The following is a 19,100-nucleotide window of genomic DNA, read 5'->3' on the forward strand; positions in this document are numbered from 1 at the left end:
ACCCCTGTGGCGGCCGTCTGGATGCTGCAGATGGCTCCACTCTGCCGCTGCACCTCCTCCGCCTCGGGAGTCCCTCCATGCCGGTCCCGAGGCTGCCCTGACCTCGGGGCAGCTCGCCATGTCCTGCCTGCCGCTTCCCACACATCGGGAGACAGGAATTCGGCCCTTCTGCTCAGGGAGTGGGCTGGCACCCCCCCCAGCTTGAGAACAGTTGACCCAAACCAGCGGTGCTCTCGTGTGTACGTGATTACATAACCGTCAGCCTTGAAAGGCCCAGTGACTAAGTGACCCCGCACTGCCCGCAGAGGTGTTTCCACAGCTGCTCCCCCAGGCCACCCCCACTGCGGCTCACGAGCCTGGAACATTCTCTCAGAAAGAGGGGGGTAGCACACTGCTTGGCCAGTGTCTTCCCGTCACATCTCCCTGTTCCTCATTCTGAAGAAGGTCACCTGCCTCGACTATAGAGGGCCGAGAAGGTGAGACTCGGCTCTGTCGCCCCCTGGGCACAGAAACAGGAGCCTGGGGGACAGGCTGCTCATGCCAGCTGCAGGCAGACAGGTGTGGGTGTTGCGGTCTGCAGTTCAGCCAGGGCTAAGGGGTAAGTGTGGCACCCAAGAGGGAAGGAGCAGCTAGTGCAGAGTGCAGAGAAAGGCCTTTCTGGAAGAGCTGAGGCCAGGCGGGGTTTTGAGGGCTGAGTAAAAGTTTGCCAAGGAAGGAGCGAGGGACATAGTCAAGGGGAAGGGGCAGGGAGGATGGAGAGCGCAAAGGAAAGGACTGCATGTTCTCTCAGAGAGAGAAGCCAGCTTCCGTGGGCGCGTCCCTCTCCCCACAGCTCTCATTCCACCTCTGGGGACATGGGAACCGTGAAGACAATCTTTGGACAGCAAGGGCCGTCATGCTGCCTGGGTTCAGACACAGAACCAGGGGCCAGGCCTGCCCGACTCACCTCTCAGACCTCAGCCCATAGTTCCTCTTTTAGTAGGTGGCCATCCCAAGGAGTCTTGTCTTTTTTTTTTTTTTAAAGAACAATGCTCTGTTTATACTGGAAACTGAAAGTTCTTGCCTTCCTGCCACTCACTTAACAGAAGGAGTTCATCAGTTACAATGTTCACTGATTGCCAGTCACATGCTGGGCACTCCTCTTGGTGCTGAGCAGGCGCACATAGACGCCTGCCCTCCAGGAGCTGCACTTTGTCAGGAATGCGAGGCACTGATCCTCACGCATGTGTGATGGTGCGGAGGAGGGCAGGATGCCATGGCAACACACAGCCTCCTCAGGAAGCTGACCCTGCCGAGGGGCTGCTGACTGTATTTCTCATCAACTGCTGTGTCACAGATCACCCAGCAACCTGGCAGCTGAAGACAGCACACTTAACTATCTCACACTGTCTTCCATGGGGCAGAACCCAGCACAGCTTTGCTCTCCCAACGCTGTCGTCAAGGTGTCACCAGGGCAGGGTCTCATCCGAAGGCTCAGTAGGGGAAGGATCTGCTTTCGAGCTCATGAAGTTGTTGGCAGAATTCAGTTCCCCAAGAAGTGTGGGAAGAGGGCCACAGTTCTTTGCTGGCCATTGGCTAGAGACTGCCCTCAGTACCTTGCCACTGGGCCACCCCATCATCAGAAGCTGCTTGCCCCATCAGAGCCTGCAAAGGAACAAGCTGCTGCCAAGTTGGGAGCCTCCATGTTTTGTCATCTGAGCACAAGAGTGACAGACAGCCCATCTCCTTTGCCACATTCTCAATGAGAAACAAGTCACGTGGTCCAGGACACAGGCAAGGGGAGGGGACTGCAGGGAAGAATCCCAGGGTGAGGAGAGGATCTTCGGGACCATCTTAGAAGTTACCTACTTCTCTGTGCGGCTCTCTCGCTCCTCTGGGAAACCACGCCCTTACAGCCGGAAAGAGAGGTGGCGCCGGCGAGCCACGTGCGCAGGGCAGTGTGTGTGCGTGTCCATCTTCTGTGGGGGTTACTGACAGCGGCAGCTGTTCCATTGCTTATTAAACGTTGATAAAGGATGGAACAATAGGAATTTCTTCTCTTTTGAGCCCCGTGACTCACGGCCTGTCCGAAATGGCTGGCTCATTTCCCATCGCCACCAGAAAGGATGATAAATACTGGGTGTTTAGGTCACTCTTGAAGAAACAAACAGTTGGAGCCATGAGTCTTAACTGGGTCCCGGGCTATCAGCCACTTAAGCCGTTCTGTGACCTTGTACTTCTGCAAGTGGGAGATTCCCTGAGTTTCTCCCTGCCCGTGGGATTGGACCGAATTTTCTTTCCTTGTACAAATAGGCTCGGAGAGGAGTGGGGAAAACCTTCATTTCTAGTTTAAATTCACATTTAGTCTTTATGTCTGTAATTGATCAAAGGCAGAGAGTTTGAAAATGTTGGAATTGTAAGCAAAATCAAATCAACCACTTTAAAGCTTCCAGAGAAGCAAGCCCATTTATCTTTCTGGCGAGGAAGAGAGAATACTGGAATGTGGATGGGATGGTTCTTTAGGGCCAAAGGGCCAACCGAGAATTCCTGTTGCAAGTTTCTCTATGTAAGAGATAATGACAATTTAAAATACAAGTTTCTCGGCTAAATCGTCCCAGTTAATTAAAAAGAAGCCAACAATTACAAGCAGGGTTTTCCTTCATTTAGTTCAATTCTTAAGTAAGATTTCTTTTCAACACTGCCCACATTGGCCGCCTGCCTGTTCATTTGTGAGACAGTTGATGGAGTTTGACTCAGTGCAGAGGTGGTTACAGTTCGCAAGAAATGCAGAAAATGGCTGGGAGGTGCCCACCCCTTCAACAGACTTTGTTCCAGGGATGCTTGGAGAGTGGTCCTGCACCATTATTCATGGACTTTACCATCCCTGTATCTTGGGCTTGATTTTTCGGGTGGTCTTCCCACAGTGCATGGTAACAACCACCTCAGGAGTCTTTGGTTTTCACGTTTTATGGAGAGAGGTCAAGGCAGAAGGAGAAGTCAGCTCCATAAAGGGTAGAACTTGATTTTGACCCCAGTGCCTTGAGACCCAATGTCTTGTCCCCAGAGCCGTGGAACCTGGGGAGTTATTTTCTTCATCTGCTTTTATGAACTGATTTTCTTAACAACCCACTGGGCTGGTTAAATAAATTACTCTCTTCATGGCGATCAGCTAGGAATGGAAGGAATGAGGCTGCTAATGAAATGAATCCATTTATGTGCAGTTTTTCATTCGGACAGAGAGTGATGAGCAGGAGGGAACCTTTCGACTGGAACCTTGAACCTTTCATGAATGTCATTCCATCTCCAGAGTGGCCGTTGGGGTGTGTGGGTGGTGAACAGGGATCCAGGATCATTGTGATAGGGACGCAGCCTCAGGGACCAGAGGGTCTGTATTTGAACCCCATCTCTGCGGTTCTCTGGCTATGTGACCTTCAGCAGGTTATTCAACCTCTCTATGCCTTCTTTCTTCCTCATTGATGGAGTGAGGGGAAATAGTCCTATATCTGGGGCTTCTATGGTGGCTCAGACGGTAAAGAATCTGCCTGCAAAAAAAAAAAAAAAAAAGAATCTGCCTGCAATGCAGGAGACCCAGGTTCTGTCCCTGGGTCGAGAAGATGCCCTGGAGAAGGAAATGGCTACCAAGTCTGGTATTCCTGCCTGGAGAATTACATGGACTAGAGGAGTCGGGTGGATTACAGTCCATGGGTTTGCCTAGAGTCGCACATGACTGAGCAAGTAACACTTTCATTTTCAGTCGTGGATCTTGGGTTGTGAGGATGAAGTGACTTAATATGTGTAGTGTGTTTAAAAGTGCTGGGCAAATGGTCACTATTATATATGTATTAGTTACTATTATCAAGCCACAATAGTAGCAGGTAATAATAACAATATCCAGACCAAGCGCTCAAATACTCAAGGAAATGTTTATCCAGCCCTCTTGATATGCTAGATGCACTGCATACACTGGAGAGCCAAGTCCTTCCCGTCTGCCCTCCTGGAGTCTTCTCCAGTGGGGAGGTGGCAACCTAGCACTCACTGATCACTTTCTTTAGCCTGGTTCAGTGCTAAGTCCTTTTCAGTCTTTGCCTCCTGTGAACTTTGCAAGCAGGTGAGAGGGCTGTCTTGACATGTCACAGCTAATGTGTGTGGGCTCAGTGGGGTTAAGTCACTTATCAGCTGTCACCTGGTTAATAAGTGGCTGGACTGGGATTTGATCCCATGTCACTTGGCCTGAGGGGCCAAGCTTTTCATCTCTGTCATAGGTCAGTTATTGGGAGGCCGACTGTACGGCAGAGGGTACAGGAGGTTTATCAGTTTATCAGACACGCTCAGTTGTGTCTGACTCTTTGTGACCCCATGGACTGCAGCACACCAGGCTGCCCTGTCCTTAACCATCTCCCAGAGCTTGCTTAAACTCATGTCCATTGAGTCAGTGATGCCATCCAACCATCTCATCCTCTGTTGTCCCCTTCTCCTCCCGCTTTCAATCTTTCCCAGCATCAGGGTCTTTTCAAATGAGCCAGCTCTTGGCATCAGATGGCCAAAGTATTGGAGTTTCAGCTTCAGCATCAGTCCTTCCAATGAATATTCGGGACTGATTTCCTTTAGGATGGACTGGTTGGATCTCCTTGCAGTCCAAGGGACTCTCAAGAGTCTTATCCAACACCATAGTTCAAAAGCATCAATTCTTCGGCGCTCAGCTCTCTTTAGAGTCCAACTCTGACGTCCATACATGACCACTGAAAAAACTATAGCCTTGACTAGACAGAATTTTGTTGGCAAAGTAATGTCTCTGCTTTTTAATATGCTGTCTAGATTGGTCATAACTTTTCTTCCAAGGAACAAGTGTCTTTTTATTTCATGGCTGCAGTCACCATCTGCAGTGATTTTGGAGCACCCCCCCTCCCCCCGGCAAAATGAAGTTTACAGGGCTTGCTTTTGGGCCAGCCCCTGTGAGGGGCGACAGGGCAGGACCGACAGAGGGAGAGGTCACAACAGGGGTCTCAGCCAACCACTTCCTTGAAGCATCTCCCATCCACCGGCCATTGGCTGTGTCTGCCCTGGGGAGGTGTAACCTTGGGTGGGGCAGGTCTTTCGGTGAAGGGACTGAACCTGTGAGCCATGAGCAGGATGGAGGCTCCCCACTTGGGCAGAGTTCTGTGATCAGTAAGGATGCCAGTCCGCGTAGATGCCTAAGCCTGGACTCGGCTCCTTCACTTGTGTCCACACGGGTGAGAGCAGGATCCTGACCCAGGGCGTGGACCAGCTTGTGGAGCAGGGAGATGAGCCGGATTGACGCTTCTGAAATTGTCGTGCGCCCATACTACTGATGAGCGTCTCTCTGGCAACTCAGCCGCTGCTGAAAACCTCGCACCAGCCCAGCTTCTCCAGGTCACTGGAAGCATTGACTGGTGTGCGGTAGACGTGTTCTCAGGCAGAACAGGAGCTCTAGCATTCCAAGGCTGAGGGATGTTTTCTCTATAGCAGATTTTGCATGAAGACTGAAAAGCAGGCCGTTCCCTAGCACTGACAGATTAATTTTTAATGTAAACGAGCTCAAAGGGAAATTAGGAGAACTCCCTTGTGGGCAAGAGATGGAATCCGGTGGAGGTGGGCGTGGCGCTGAAATGTACAGGTCATGACACCCGCAGCATCGCGCACCCCCGCCACCTAAGGCCTCGCCCTCCTCCCTTTTCCCTCTTTAAGACCTTGGAGGTTTTGGAATCCCAGGCAGCAGTCTTGAGAAAGACTGTAGCGGAGTGTCCTAAGCCGCGGGTTAATTTCCTGGTGAATTTGGGCGTTCTGCTTCTCAGAAGCTGCCTGTCTGGGTGTCACCGACATACCTTGGTATGGGTCCTAACGGTGACACCAGGTCCCTTTGATCAGGCTGCACTGTGAGCTGCCAGGGAAGGGAGAGGGAGCTGGCCGGCTCTGGGTCAGGGCCACAGGCCCCATCCTCTGAAGGCCGTTTGGGAGTGTCCGTCCGGGGAGGGATCTTACCTTGTTACTGGTGGGAGAAAAGCCATCGTGCTGAAAACCCCCATGTGTTTAACACTGTTTATTTTTTTGGGAAGTTTTTACAAAGTCATTGGCAGTCCTCAGTATTCCCACATGGACTGTTTGCAGAAGGAGGCTCTGTGTGCCGGGGAGCATGGGGAAGAAGAGCCTGCTGTGTGTCTGTCTGCAGAGATTGGAAGCTGGTGGGGGCGTGGGGTGCCGACGCTAGGCTGCCAGGAGGAGTTGGGGGCCTCTCCGACCCAGGGTGTGGGGGCTGACGAGTGAGGGTGGCCCATGTCCCGGACCGGCCAGCCTGGGTGGGGATGGTGGCCATTGCTCCGCGGTGGGGTCTCCCACCTGGGGGTCCCAGCCTGGCCTTGCTGCTGCTGTAACCTGGGGGTAGCCCAACCATTCTTGGCGCCTGCCTTTTCTCTTTTCCCCTGGTCTCAGGGTCTCGGGCACATTTCCTGTGAAAGTGCTTTGTGAGCCACATGGGACTCGTGGGTGGAGGGCTGCTGGCATGGCCTCCACCCACAGAGGTTCACCGAGGCCCCGCGACTGGATGCACAGAGAGAATCAGAGCTGGGTCCAGAACGCTGCTCATGTTCAAGGGGAAGAGAAGGCCCAGCCCGGGCAGCCCTGCTTCCCTGTGGACCCTTTTTAGGCCCCAACCTAGTATGTTTTTCTCTGGCAGAAAGTGAGCTTCACCAGCATCGCACAACCTGGGTGACTCAGAGGTTTTCTCCGAATAAGCTGGTCTGGCCAGTCCCACTTCACCGTTCCTCACGATGAGGTGTTCATGGTGCGTGAGTCAGCGGACAAAGGGCCTCCGTCCCAGCGATATTAAATGGCTGTTTTTTTTCTCATAGGAAAAGTACATATCATCGTTATTGATGACACCGTGTCAAAGGTCGGGAAGTTATCGATCAGGAATTTGGGTCTGGGTGCCAGCAAATGGACAGTAATGACAGGCTGCTCTGGCTGGCACTGTGGTCACCACGTGCACGAGACCCTCCAGGAGCCACAGAACCCTGTGCTCTTATGGGGAGGCGGATTGGAAGACATGAGTGTGCCCACTCTTGGGGGCTGCCAGGGATGAACTGTGACTCTTCACATGTGTGTTGCTGGCTGGCACGCACTTCAGGGGCACAGAAGGGCTGGGGAGTGCTTGGCCCAAGGTAGGCCTGTCCAGGAGCTGTTGGTCAGCTGTCCGCAGCTTTGGCATCTGCCTGGGGTCTTTCCACCAAGCATGGCTCTCTGTGATGGCTGAGGGGTGAGCAGTAGTAAGCTGGAAAGAAGAGGAGCTCCAGGCCTCTGACGGTCTGCACTTGGCTGGACGGACCTGACACCGAGGCTCCAGCTTCTGTGGGCCTTTCAGGCTTGGGGATCTGAGTGATTTGGGACCTGGGTCCCTCTGAGGACTGACCGGTGAAAACCAGCTCTCCCTTTGGGTGTTGAAAATGTAGAATTAGATGGTGCTGGTATTTGCACAAATTTGTGCGTTTACCAAAAACTACAACATTGTTTGCTTGTTTAAAAGGGTGCATTTTATGGGGTGTGGATCATCTCTCAATTTAAAACATAGTATGAAAAAAATTCACAAAAGGAGGAGAAGCCAGCCACAGGGGGTGGTCTCACTGTAGTAGCGACGTTTGAGCTGGAACCTGAGGAGTCTGCACCTAGAGGAAGGCCATGTCATGGTCTCGGAGCTAAGTGGTAAACTGAAATGAGCTGTTTGCCGTGGCCAGTGAGTATCAGCTCATCCACGGGATGAGAGATCGGGAAGTAGGGACGGGAGCCGTGAGGTACCTGGGCCTCTGCTGTGCTGGGATTTCCAGTTGCCGAGCACGTTTTCTCTTCCCGGTCATCAGGTTTCACCCTGGGTGTCTGCTGCTGTGTTACAGGTGTGATTGCGTTTCAGTCTCCTGTAACTTATTAAGTAGTTCTGTGACAGAACTGACTTTTGCTTGCAAATCACTCTGCACCTAAAACAGCAGACTTCAAAACCAAAACCCCCAAACCATCACATGGCTAGTCCCCAACTCGGGCCAGCTGCCGATTTGCAGCTCCGTCCCTAAAGTATGAGCCTGGGGCCAGGTCCTGTCGGGTCACTGGGCTTTGGAGTTGAGCAGGTCTGGGTTGTTTTGGACCCAGCCCTGGGGCCTCCTGGGCCCCGTGACCTTGGGACGCTTTGCACGATTGGAGAGGACAGAACACATCCCAAAGGCTGGTTGTGAACAGGGAGGGAGATTGCACGTGTAGTGCTGAGCACAGGGCAGGCCTCAGTAGCCAGGTGCAGCCACCTAGCAGGTGGACACCAAGAGGATTCTGGGAGGCCAACCTATACAGCTCTGGAGTGAGCCTGGCTGGAGGAGAGGCCCAAGAGGTAGTGGCCACCCTTGTTTTCCTGACTATCAATACACCCAACTCTGCTCACCTGGGCTCAGAGGAGTGCCCTGCTGTTGTTGGATGAATTCAGCTGTGACCTTGGGGTAACCATCCAGATTTTGCATGCTGAGACCTGTGAGCTCACTGCTGGCCACTCCTTTGTCCCCCCTGGAAAGAGATGTGGTTCTTTCCAGAGGTACCAGGTTCAGGGAGCCCCTGCCACCTCCACTCCTATGCCCCTCTCCAGGAGTGCTGGGGTCCCGGGACCCCTGTCCTGCCCAGGAAAGACACCTCACACCCATGAGGAAGCCTGTTGTCCCAGGGCCGCCCCAGCAGCCTTCTAAAATAACCGCAGCACAGAAGGCACGAAATGTCTTATATTTGGAATAGCTGTTGGAAACAGTTCTGGCCAAATGTAACACCCATCTGTTTGGGAGGGTCTAGAGTCAGAAAATGAGGTGGTTCAGCAGGAGGGGGCTTGGCAGCACCAAAACTCAGGGCTGGGGGCAGGGATCAGGGTCAGCTGGCCCTCACTCGGCGTGGGAAGCCCTTACCCCTGCAGCCTGGACCACACCCGTTGTGCCAGACGGCCCCAGATGGAGAAAGGTTCCCCCGTATCAAACCCGGCTTTCTTCCTGAACCTTCTACCCAGGGGTCAGTCCTTCAGGAGTCTGGGACCTGTCCCCTCCCAGCTCTGAATAGCCTTTTAGCCGTTGAAGCTGGCGTCCTTCCTGCTGAGTCTCGCTTCTCCAGATGAAGTGACTCCTTCCCCTTCGCTGTCTGGCACCCGGCCCTGAAGGCGAGTGGCCTCTGGGGCTCTCACCTGGCCGGGTGGCACAGAGCAACACCCAACGTTCTCAGTGCCATGCCTTTATTAAGGCAGCCTGAGGTGCTTGCGTCCCTGCCGTTCTGTGATGATTCATTATGCACTTATGTCAGCTAAACCCCTCGTGCAGTTTCCAGGCTGGCCTCTTTCCCCTACATCATCATTGCACAGTTGGTTTTTAAAGAGTAAAATATGAATATTTAGGTTTATTTTGTTATGCTTCCACTTGTTATTTGAGTGTGCCTGTAACCCAAAGGGGGCTCTGGCTGCTCGCTGCTCAAAAGCCAATAAAGAGGCAAGATTAGTGGAAAGGAAAGTTTATTTTGGATGCCGGCATCTGGGGTGGGGGGAGTGGGTGCTTCTCCAAAGGCTCACTCCCCACCCCCTACTCCCTCCAATCAAGGGGTAAGAGCTTTTATAGACGGAGGGAGGGAGGTACGAGCAGAAACAGCACAGTCATCTCTGACAGTCATCTTGAAGTTGGCCATCAGTGATCTCACCAGCGTCATCTTGAATGTTTTAGGTACAGTTAATCTTCAGTTCCAGGGTCAGTTTGTCTCCATTTTCTTGAGGCCAGTGTTCAGAATTCCAGCAGCTTACGTCATGGTGATGGTCTGGTCATCATGTAGTTAAATTCTTCCACCTGGTGGGGGTTTCAGTATCTACATGACAGCTAACAGGGTACGGCTCAGAATATTATCTACAGCCCTTGAGGAGGAACTGAAGGTCCTTGACTTAACGATTACATTACTATTATCTAGTCTTGTTGAACTAGTTTCCTTTGTCTCTGCATTTTCTCACTTCTCTGATTAAACTTATTCTTTGGCTAACGTTGTCCCACAGACAAAGGCAGGTGGAAGACATGATCCATAGTGTCCTGCTCCGGTGTTTTGAGGTGTGTTTGGAGCCTTATTCTTGATATATCGGCTCTCCTTCTCAACGTTTTTTGAATGGTCTTAATGCATCCAAGTGACTGGCACTCTTCCAAAATCATTATCTGACTTTCTCCCCAGAGAGTAGTTGTGGGGAATCACGCACTCGTGTAAGTCACTTCAGTCGTGCCCGACTCTGTGCGACCCCGTGGACTGCAGCCCGCCAGGCTCTTCTGTCAGTGGGATTCTCCGGGCAACTGGAGTGGGTTGCCACACCCTCCTCCAGGAGATCTTCCGACCCAAGGATGGACCCAAGGTCTGACTCCTGTGTCTCCTTCATTGGCAGGCAGATTCTTGACCCACTAGCACCACCTAGGAAGCCCACCTGGGAAAATCATAGTATTGTTTATCCAAGACAGTCTTACCCCTGATTCTTCATGGGTACTCAGATAGTGCCCTCTGGGGAAGTAAGGGTCTTGTGTTGCTCGTCCTCCTTCTTATTTCTTTGTGGAGGAGCTGGCCACATGGCCATCATCCTCCTGCACACGCAGGTTACTCTTCGAGGGTCTCAGGGTGAGAGAGGTCCTGGCAGAAATGACTCCTCAGGAATTTGGTTTCGGGACTGTGTTAGTTTCTTGGGGGGCTCTCGTAACAAATCATCACAAATGCGCTGGCTTGAAAAAACAGACATTTATTCTCATTGTTCTGGAGGCTAGAGGTCGAAGTTAAGGTGGTGGTGGCGAGTTTAGCTCCTCCTGGAGGTTCTGAGGGAGGGTTCGTTCCACTGGTCTTCCAGCTTCCAGTGTCTTCCGCAGTCCTGGCATCCTTATCTTGTAGGTAACACTTCGGTTTCTGCCTCTGTCTTCATGTGGCCTCCTCCCCATGTGTCTGTGTCCTTGCCCCTTACAGGGATGCCAGTCCTTGGATTTCGGGCCCACCATAAGGCCAAGGCATTCTCACCTGGAGGTCTTCACCATAATGACATCTGCAGAGACCTTATTCCTGAAATAAGATCCCATTCGCAGATACTGGTGGTCAGGAGTTGGGCATCTTTCAGGACATCTGTAGACTCCAAACGGGCGCAGGGAGGTTCTCGGCTCAAATAGCGTGTGAAGGACTTGGTACAGACACGCATCTTGGCACGTGTGTGGGCTCCAGGGAAGCCCGCTGCCCACCCTGTGAGCAGATCCAGGGTCCCTGGGGGACTGAGGGGAAGGAGAAGTCTCCCCTCACCCTGCCGAGGAAGTGGGCCTGGCCTGGTGCTCAGGGCCATGAACCCACCTGATTCACAGCAGGTGGGGCCCTGAGCTCATTTCACTGCACCCCAGGCAGATGGAAATCAGTCTTCTCACTTGGGCGGGGCTGGACTGGCGCGGCTGGACCTGAGGACATGTCCCAGTTTGTCCGCTGGAGTTACTTCTGGATCTCTAAAGAATTGTATGGAGTCAGCAGATTTTTCATGAAGTTACTTTGTGTTTAAAACTAAGCCAGGTTTTAGAGACTCTTGTTTTATTTATGAGCCACCCGTCTACAAGAAACGTCATCACCACAAAATAAACTCACTGTGGAAAGCCTGAGCCCAAGGTTGGGATTTTAGGTGGCAGTCGATGTGATAGCATTCCAGCTCTACCAGCCGATTTAGATGGTTGTGTGGGAGGCCTTACTAACGACTCTAAACTTGAGCTCCCTATTAGAGTCCAGATTCTGATGACAGTCTCAGAGGCATCGGTCACTTCCCCCCCGGCATCTTTCCTGGGCAAAGCTGTAAATTGGCAGCACTCACAGGAAACGGCATGAGCCTGGAGGGGCCTCCAACAGACTCGCTGCTACAAGGTGCCCAGGTGTGTGCCGCCCAACTGCACTTTGAGCTGCACGCAAATCTGATTTCGGGCATTTATCCATCAGCTCTTCGATTATGCTGTGACTGAGCCTGCGGTGACAGGTGCCACGTCTCAGTCTTGATGGAGGGCCCGTGTTTGAAGAGGGAAAGCCGCACAGCTGATGTGGGGGCCTCTTGTAATCGACAAGCACAGTGTCATGGGGTCGTGTACGTGGCTGGACATGGATCTGGGGGAAGATCTACTTGCCAGTGCTTGAGCATCTCTCAGGACTAGTCTTGAAGCAAGTCCTTTTGGAGGTGTGGCTGACCAGGCTGAGACATACAAGCACTCTCCTTCCAGTGTGTGTGCATGGATTCTAGGCAATCTGTGGGCAGATTCCAGACACCTCACTACTTCTCCAAGGTGTTCTCTCTGGACATTGGCAGTGGGTAATTTCTAAAGGGCCATGCAGAAGGCACTGTACCAAATGCCAGAGGAGAAGACGATCAGTCCCTGAGAAACTGCTCTAGTTGTCAGGAAATCTTTGGATTCCCTGGTGGCTCAGATGGTAAAGTATCTGCCTACAATGCGGGAGACCCAGGTTCAATCCCTGGGTTGGGAAGATCCCCTGGAGAAGGAAATGGCTACCCACTCCAGCGGACGGAGGAACCTGGTGGGCTACAGTCCATGGGGTCGCAGAGTTGGACACAACTGAACGACTTCACCTTCTTTTCTTTTCACTAGTGAGTGGGGAGGGGTGCCGGAGAAGGGGTGTGTGCAGCCCACCTGTGCCCCCAGGGCACTGCCGTCTCTGTAGGGGGGTGAGGGTGGCCAACAGCCAGAAGGAAGCCCTGGGTGCAATCAGCGGTGCACAGCTACAGTCCCCAGACCTGTGGGACCCTAGTAAGATCTGCTGTTTCCTTCACTGGAAAGAGGGAAGCCGGGTTGGAGATGCTGGGAGGATAGAAAGTATGGAGCCGAGAGGGACAGAGGCATGCCACTGCCTAGCAGGGAGCCAGTCTGCATCTGCTTGGTTTCCAGGCAGCCCCGGGCTGAGTGTGTGTGAAGGGTGTTGGGCATGGGGCGGGGGCGGGGAGGGGGGCAGGAGGTGTGTGTTGAAAAAGGCATGAGACAGAAACAAAAGGGGAAGTGTTGAAAAACTAAAAAAAAAAAGTGGGGGGGAGGGGGGGAAGACTTAAGCTCTCTGCCAGCAGAAAAAGCAGAAGAGGTGAAAAGAGGTGTAGAAAACTCTCAACTTGGAAATTCTATTAAAGTAAAAAATTGCTGGGGCATTTCCCAGTGACCTAGTGGTTAGGTTTCTGGGCTTTCACTGTCGTGGCCCAGGCTCAAACCCTGGGTGAGGAACTGAGCTGCATGGAACTGCAAAAAAAAAAAAAAAAAGAAAAAAAAAAGACAACAGCGGAATCTGTTTGTGTCTGGCTGCAGTGTGTGTATTATCTTACCTACTTTTATGAATGTCCAAAATTCTCCCTAATTAAATAATTAGAGAAGTGCCATAAGAACAGATATATTATCTGATCCCATCCAATATAACCTGATACGTCTGTGTTTTTAAAAAATATAAGATATGCAGATATATATTTGAGGGTGCACTGAAAATTTCTGGACAGATGTATGAGAAACTGATAACGAGGCTCACCCTTGAGGTTTATATGGCTTACCTTGTCATGAGGAAAGCACAAGGAGTTTTCCTGTTTTACAGATGAATTTAATGCTATACCCATCCTTCCCACCATGACTTAGAGTATAGGAGCTGGGGATCAAAAGTTAAGGCCACAAGGGAAATTGGGGCTGAGGACTTTAAAACAAAGGTGTGCTCATTATAGTGTTATAATTTGTTTTGTTTTACTTTTATTATTTATTTTTGGCTGTGCTGGGTCTTCATTGCCGCTCAGACTTTTCTCTGATCACATCGGGTGGGGGTTACTCTCCAGCTGGGGTGTTCGGGCTTCTCACTGCAGTGGCTTCTCTCCCTGTGGAGCTTGGGCTCCAGGTGTGCAGGCTTCTCTAGCTGCAACACGTGGGCTCAGTAGATGTGGCTCTCAGGCTCTGGAGCACAGGCTCAGTAGCTGTGGCGCATGGTCCAGTTGCTCCGGGGCATGATGGGATCTTCCCGAACCAGGAATTGAACCTGTGTCTCCTGCATTGGCAGGCGGATTCTTTACCACTGAGCCATCAGGGAAGCCCATTCTTTTGTTTATTTGATAGAAGAAAAGAATTATCCCATCATCAAAGGAAATATCTATCTGTAGTGTTAAAGTACAATACAATATATTTGGAGAAAGTGAAAGCATAGTCACTCAGTCATGTCCGACTCTCTGCGACCCCATGGACTGTAGCCTGCCAGACTTCCTTGTTCATGGGATTCTCCAGGCAAGAATACTGGAGTTGGTTGCTGTGTCCTCCTCCAGGGGATCTTCCCAACCCAGAGATCGAACCCAGATCTCCCACATTGCAAGCAGATTCTTTACCATCTGAGCCACCAGAGGACTCCCTGGTGCAAAGGATTTGTGGGAAAAGAAAGAAAGAATCGTTATTCTGACTCCTGTTAAAGAATGATAAGGCGACTATTGAGGGCTATAGGTGTAGGGACCACTGAGGTGGGATCTTGCAGTAGGGGAAGGAGACTGGGGTCAACTCCAGATAGAGCAAGAAAAGGTGGGAATTTGTAGCCCAGGAGGATGTGGGTTGGCGGATGGGAAGCTAACTAAGAGGAAACAGCAGGGTTAAGGGGAGAGTCTGGCTAAATGGCTAAATTGAGCTGGCAGGATTCTTGTTAAAACTGGGGGATGCAGAGACAGACAAGGAAAGTCTAAGAGTCAAGGCTGAGCTGGGAAGAAGGCCCAGAGGAACCTGAGAACAGTTTGGTTACACAGAGACACTGTCAGGTCCTGTGTGCATGCCGTGGGATCTGGGTGAACAGCTCCCATGTGCGTGGACACGTGTGGAGGTCTACTGGTGTCTGCATGCCGTTAGACCTGGGGTGGAGATGTTTCTACATTGTGTTAAAAATAGATTCCTATTAACCTAGAAGGATGCATTTCATAATTTTGCTTTAACTTTCCGAGTCTGGAATGGGCTAGGAATCTCACACAGAATTGTAATACTGGCAGAGCGACAGCTGTTCTGTTATTGTTGCCACGAACAGGGGAGATAGGAACCTGAAGGGGCATAAAATTTTCATGGCCTCTCTGCTCTTGTACAGTCTTTGTAATCTGGTGTTGTTTCAAAGTTCACTCATCGTGAAAACCGCCTTGGCCCAAGGTGCCTAGAAAGGACCAAAAGAGAGGAAAGCACAGAAAAAATGAATGGGGGCTTGCCTGGGGCCAGTGTAGACCGTGCCTGCGTCCAGGAGAGCGTGGGTGGACCTGTGAAGGGTGGGGAGATTGTCCGGGGCAGGGGCGGTTGGAAGCAGCTCGTGGGCTAGGGAAGAAGAGAGCTGTGGTGTCTCAATGAACTGAACGAAGTAACATAATTGCTTGCTGATTTCCATTGTCACGCAGATAGCGCGATTTCACATTCCTGGGGGTAAAAAGATCCATCTGTTTTATTCACAGGTTGTACTCCGACTATCTCTACTTTGCAAGTTCGAATAAATCTGCAGATGACTTCCATGAAAAAGTGACAGAAGCTCTGCAGCTGTTTGAAAATTGCATGCTGGATTATTCATTGCGTGCCTGCGTCTACAACAACACCCTCAACAACGCCATGCCTGTGCGTATGCGGAAGGGCTGCTCCTCCGTTATTGTGCCAGGGCATTGTGGATGGGGATTTTAGCATTTAAACAGAGAAGCGTTTTAATGTGCAAATGCCTCTCCCCATGCCTTTGAGCGGTGGCTAATGCCAAAGAAATATTCATGGATGTAAAATCTATAAAAGCTGATGGGCCCTTTCAGCTGGCACCCTGCTTTCTTCCTCGCTGATGGCTCAGTTGCAATGCTCACTCCTCCCCCCCTGCGAAAGAAAGAGGGTGCATTTAGGAAGATTATTATTTAGCAAGGCTCGGAAACACACCCTGCAATTAGGACTGGCAGACGTGAGGACCCAACTCTCTGATTGTCTTAAGAGTGTTCTCTCTAATGCTGGATTGTTTTGTTGGTTTAAAAAATTACCCACCAGTGACTTTCAGTGCTTCTCCGACTGAGTCTTAATGCAAAATTTTTTTCCATCGATCCCTCTTTTTTTGCTCTCCTTTGCCTTCAGGAATATAGCTGTATGTTTCTTGTGGTTGCTGCTGTTGTTCAGTCGCCCAGTCGTGTCCAACTCTGCTACCCCATGGACAGCAGCACATCAGGCCTCCCTATCCTTCACCATCTCCTGAAGTTTGTCCAAGTTCATGTCCATTGCATCAGTGATGCCATCCAACCATCTCATCCTCTGATGCCCTCTTCTCTTCCTGCCTTCAGTCTTTCCCAGCATCAGGGTCTTTTCCAATGAGTCAGCTCGCTGCATCAGGTGGCCAAAGTATTGGCACCTCAGTTTCAGCATCAGTTCTTCTAATGAGTATTCAGGGTTGATTTCCCTCCAGGTTGACTGGTTTGATCTCCTTATCCCCTCTTTTTTTCCCATGTAAAAGAAGCTGTTACTGGTGACTTCAGCATGGTGTAGCTAAGGGATGGTTTCGCACTGCACAGCACCCTGGGTTGTCCCAAGTGCCTTCTCAGCAGGCTTGCCACAGTGGTAAGTCTCCTTCAGCCCCCGAGTGTGGTCCACAGGCTTGTTCCACGTGGTAGATCTGCTTGAGGTGGGGGCCGGGGAACCCCCAGGTGTGATGGGGTTCGAAGTCAAGAGGGTTCCCTCCCTTTTCTTTGTTGTCTAGACTATTTTATCTGACAGCGTTGCAGGAAGGGGGCTCTTGTCTAACACTTGGAAATGAATTGTCCAAGGAGACACACATGCAGATAAAGCAAGAGACTTTATTGGGAAGGGGTGCCCCTGTGGACGGAGAAGGCAATGGCACCCCACTCCAGCACTCTTGCCTGGAAAGTCCCATGGATGGAGGAGCCTGGTGGGCTGCAGTCCATGGGGTCGCTAGGAGTCGGACATGACTGATCGACTTCACTTTCACTTTTCACTTTCATGCATTGGAGAAGGAAATGGCAACCCACTCCAGTGTTCTTGCCTAGAGAATCCCAGGGACGGGGAAGCCTGGTGGGCTGCCATCTCTAGGGTCGCACAGAGTCGGACAGGACTGAAGCGACTTAGCAGCAGCAGCAGCAGCCCCTGTGGAGAGCAGGAGGGTAAGGGAACCCAGGAGAACCGCTCCACCAGGTGGCTCAAAGTTTTAGGTTTCGTGGTAAAGGGGTTAGTTTCCAAGTTGTCTCTGGCCAATCACTCTGACTCCATCCTAGCTGGTGGTGGGTGCATGGCTCAGCCAAGATGGATTTCAGCGAGGAGGATTCTGGCAGGTTGGTAGAACATATGGATTGGCATCTCCTCTTTTCTTGACCCTTCCTGAATTATTCTGGTTTGTGGTAGCTTGTTAGTTCCATATTCCTTACCACGTGTTCCTGACCTGTTGTTAAGATAGCTCATGCAAGTGGCTCCTACCTTGCATGGCCGGGGTAGGCGGTTCAGTCAGTGTCTCCCCTAAGAGCAGGCTGCACAGAGGAGCAGGTAGGATCCCAGGCCGCCCTGCTGGCGTGTATAGTTTTGCAGGGAAGACGCACACAAAGGATCAACACAGAATCTGGCCCCTGAGCCCGGGAGCCGGTCCCGCCTGCCTGCCCGCCCTCCTGCTCCCCACGTCCCATCTCCCTCTCCATCACTGCTCTACAGCCGCACCCTCCCCTGCTGGGTCCTCTTGCCTCAGAGCAGGGATTCACAGGTGTGGTCCGAGACCAAGGGTATCGGCATCCCTGGGGACTTGTCGGGAACGCATACTCTCAGGTTGAGTCCCAGACTCCAGAATCAGGAGCTTTGGGGGGGGTGGGGGGCGGTCCATCTGCCTGTGCAGCAGCCCTCCAGGGGTTGTTTTGGGCGCTCGTCTTGGGGACACCTGGTTCCAGAGCCTACCCCACGCCCCTGCCTGATACGTGCTCCTCATCCTTCGGGTCTTGCTTTAATCTTGACTTCAGTTCACTTTCTTTCCACACCTTTCATTTCCCCACAGCCTGGATCACAGTTGGCCATTACAGATAATTGTTCTTCACCAGTTTAGCTCCACCTCCACCAGATTGCAAGCTCCACGTGGCCAGGGGCCATGTCTGTTACATAGCAGCACATCCCCGTTGCTTAGCATGTAACCTGGCATGCAGGATGCACTAGAATATTTGCAGAATGAATGAGTGAATGGGTAGTCTGTGAAACTAGTGGAGAAGCCAGGTGGAGAGTTCCAACTGATTCCCTAATGAGGAGCAGAGGGGTTCGTGTGCTCTTGTCAGGGGAGACCCTGCACCGCACTCCTCAGCTCTTTCCCGGCCTGGGATGGGGGAACAGGTCCCCAGGGCGAGGGCCCAGCTTCGGGACCAGGCTCTGGTGGGTGTTCTCCAACCGACCCTGGCAGGCTCCTTGCCTTTCCTGGGCCTCTTGTGTTTCCACCCAGAGCTGGCTGAAGCAGATAAACTCAAAGGCTTCTCTCAGCTCTAATGTTTTTAAATTTTAAACATACTGGGCACTTCTCCTAAAGACTCTTTTTTATCCCCATTCCACTTTGATTCTCTGATCGGTACTGGGGAAAGATGAGGGGAGGGGTGGTGTGAGCCTGTCTTGGGTTGTTGGCAGTGATGCTCCGTGAACCAGAAACTGTCATTCGAGGTGAGCAGCACTTCCTTTGACTGGTAAGGGGGTGGGGGTGGGGGCTGAGGGGTTGGAGTGAAACAGGAGTGTCCAGGAGACCGGGAGGGCTTGCCCACCCCTCTGCCCCTGCAGAGCCCTCTCAGGTTTGTTTCCTGCTTGCCCCAGACGGTCCCTCTGCTGCTGACCAGCCCTCCTGGGAAGACAGACTCAGTTGCAGGAGGCCTGCCTGGCCAGTGCGGGGGGGTTCCGTCCATGAAGGCACAGACGCACTTCCAGGGAAATGCTGTCCCCTGTGGCCGGGTCTAGGGACCACTGCAGCTACTTTAAAACACCCCCATCCTGCCACAAAGGCAGGAGCTTCTAGAACCTTCTAGAAGGTTCTCAGGAGCGAAGGCAGGTTCTCTGGAAGAGATAAACTTGGTCAGGCTGGTCCTCCTTGGAGGGACAGACAGGCTGAGA

The 19,100-nt window shown here is 51.9% G+C and overlaps 1 protein-coding gene across 3 annotated transcripts in view; it reads left to right on the top strand.

Annotated features, from left to right (window-relative positions):
- Positions 1 to 19,100, top strand: part of CHST15 (carbohydrate sulfotransferase 15) — an 80,373-nt gene that overhangs the window by 53,939 nt on the left and 7,334 nt on the right. For all 3 annotated transcript variants that reach the window (XM_070363984.1, XM_070363986.1, XM_070363985.1), the window contains exon 6: positions 15,461 to 15,617. In XM_070363984.1, the coding sequence (XP_070220085.1) occupies positions 15,461 to 15,617 (157 nt within the window). The remainder of the gene's footprint in view (positions 1 to 15,460; positions 15,618 to 19,100) is intronic.

The sequence above is a fragment of the Bos mutus genome, chromosome 26 (genome assembly GCF_027580195.1).
Source record: "Bos mutus isolate GX-2022 chromosome 26, NWIPB_WYAK_1.1, whole genome shotgun sequence".
In the NCBI taxonomy this organism is placed as follows: domain Eukaryota; kingdom Metazoa; phylum Chordata; class Mammalia; order Artiodactyla; family Bovidae; genus Bos; species Bos mutus.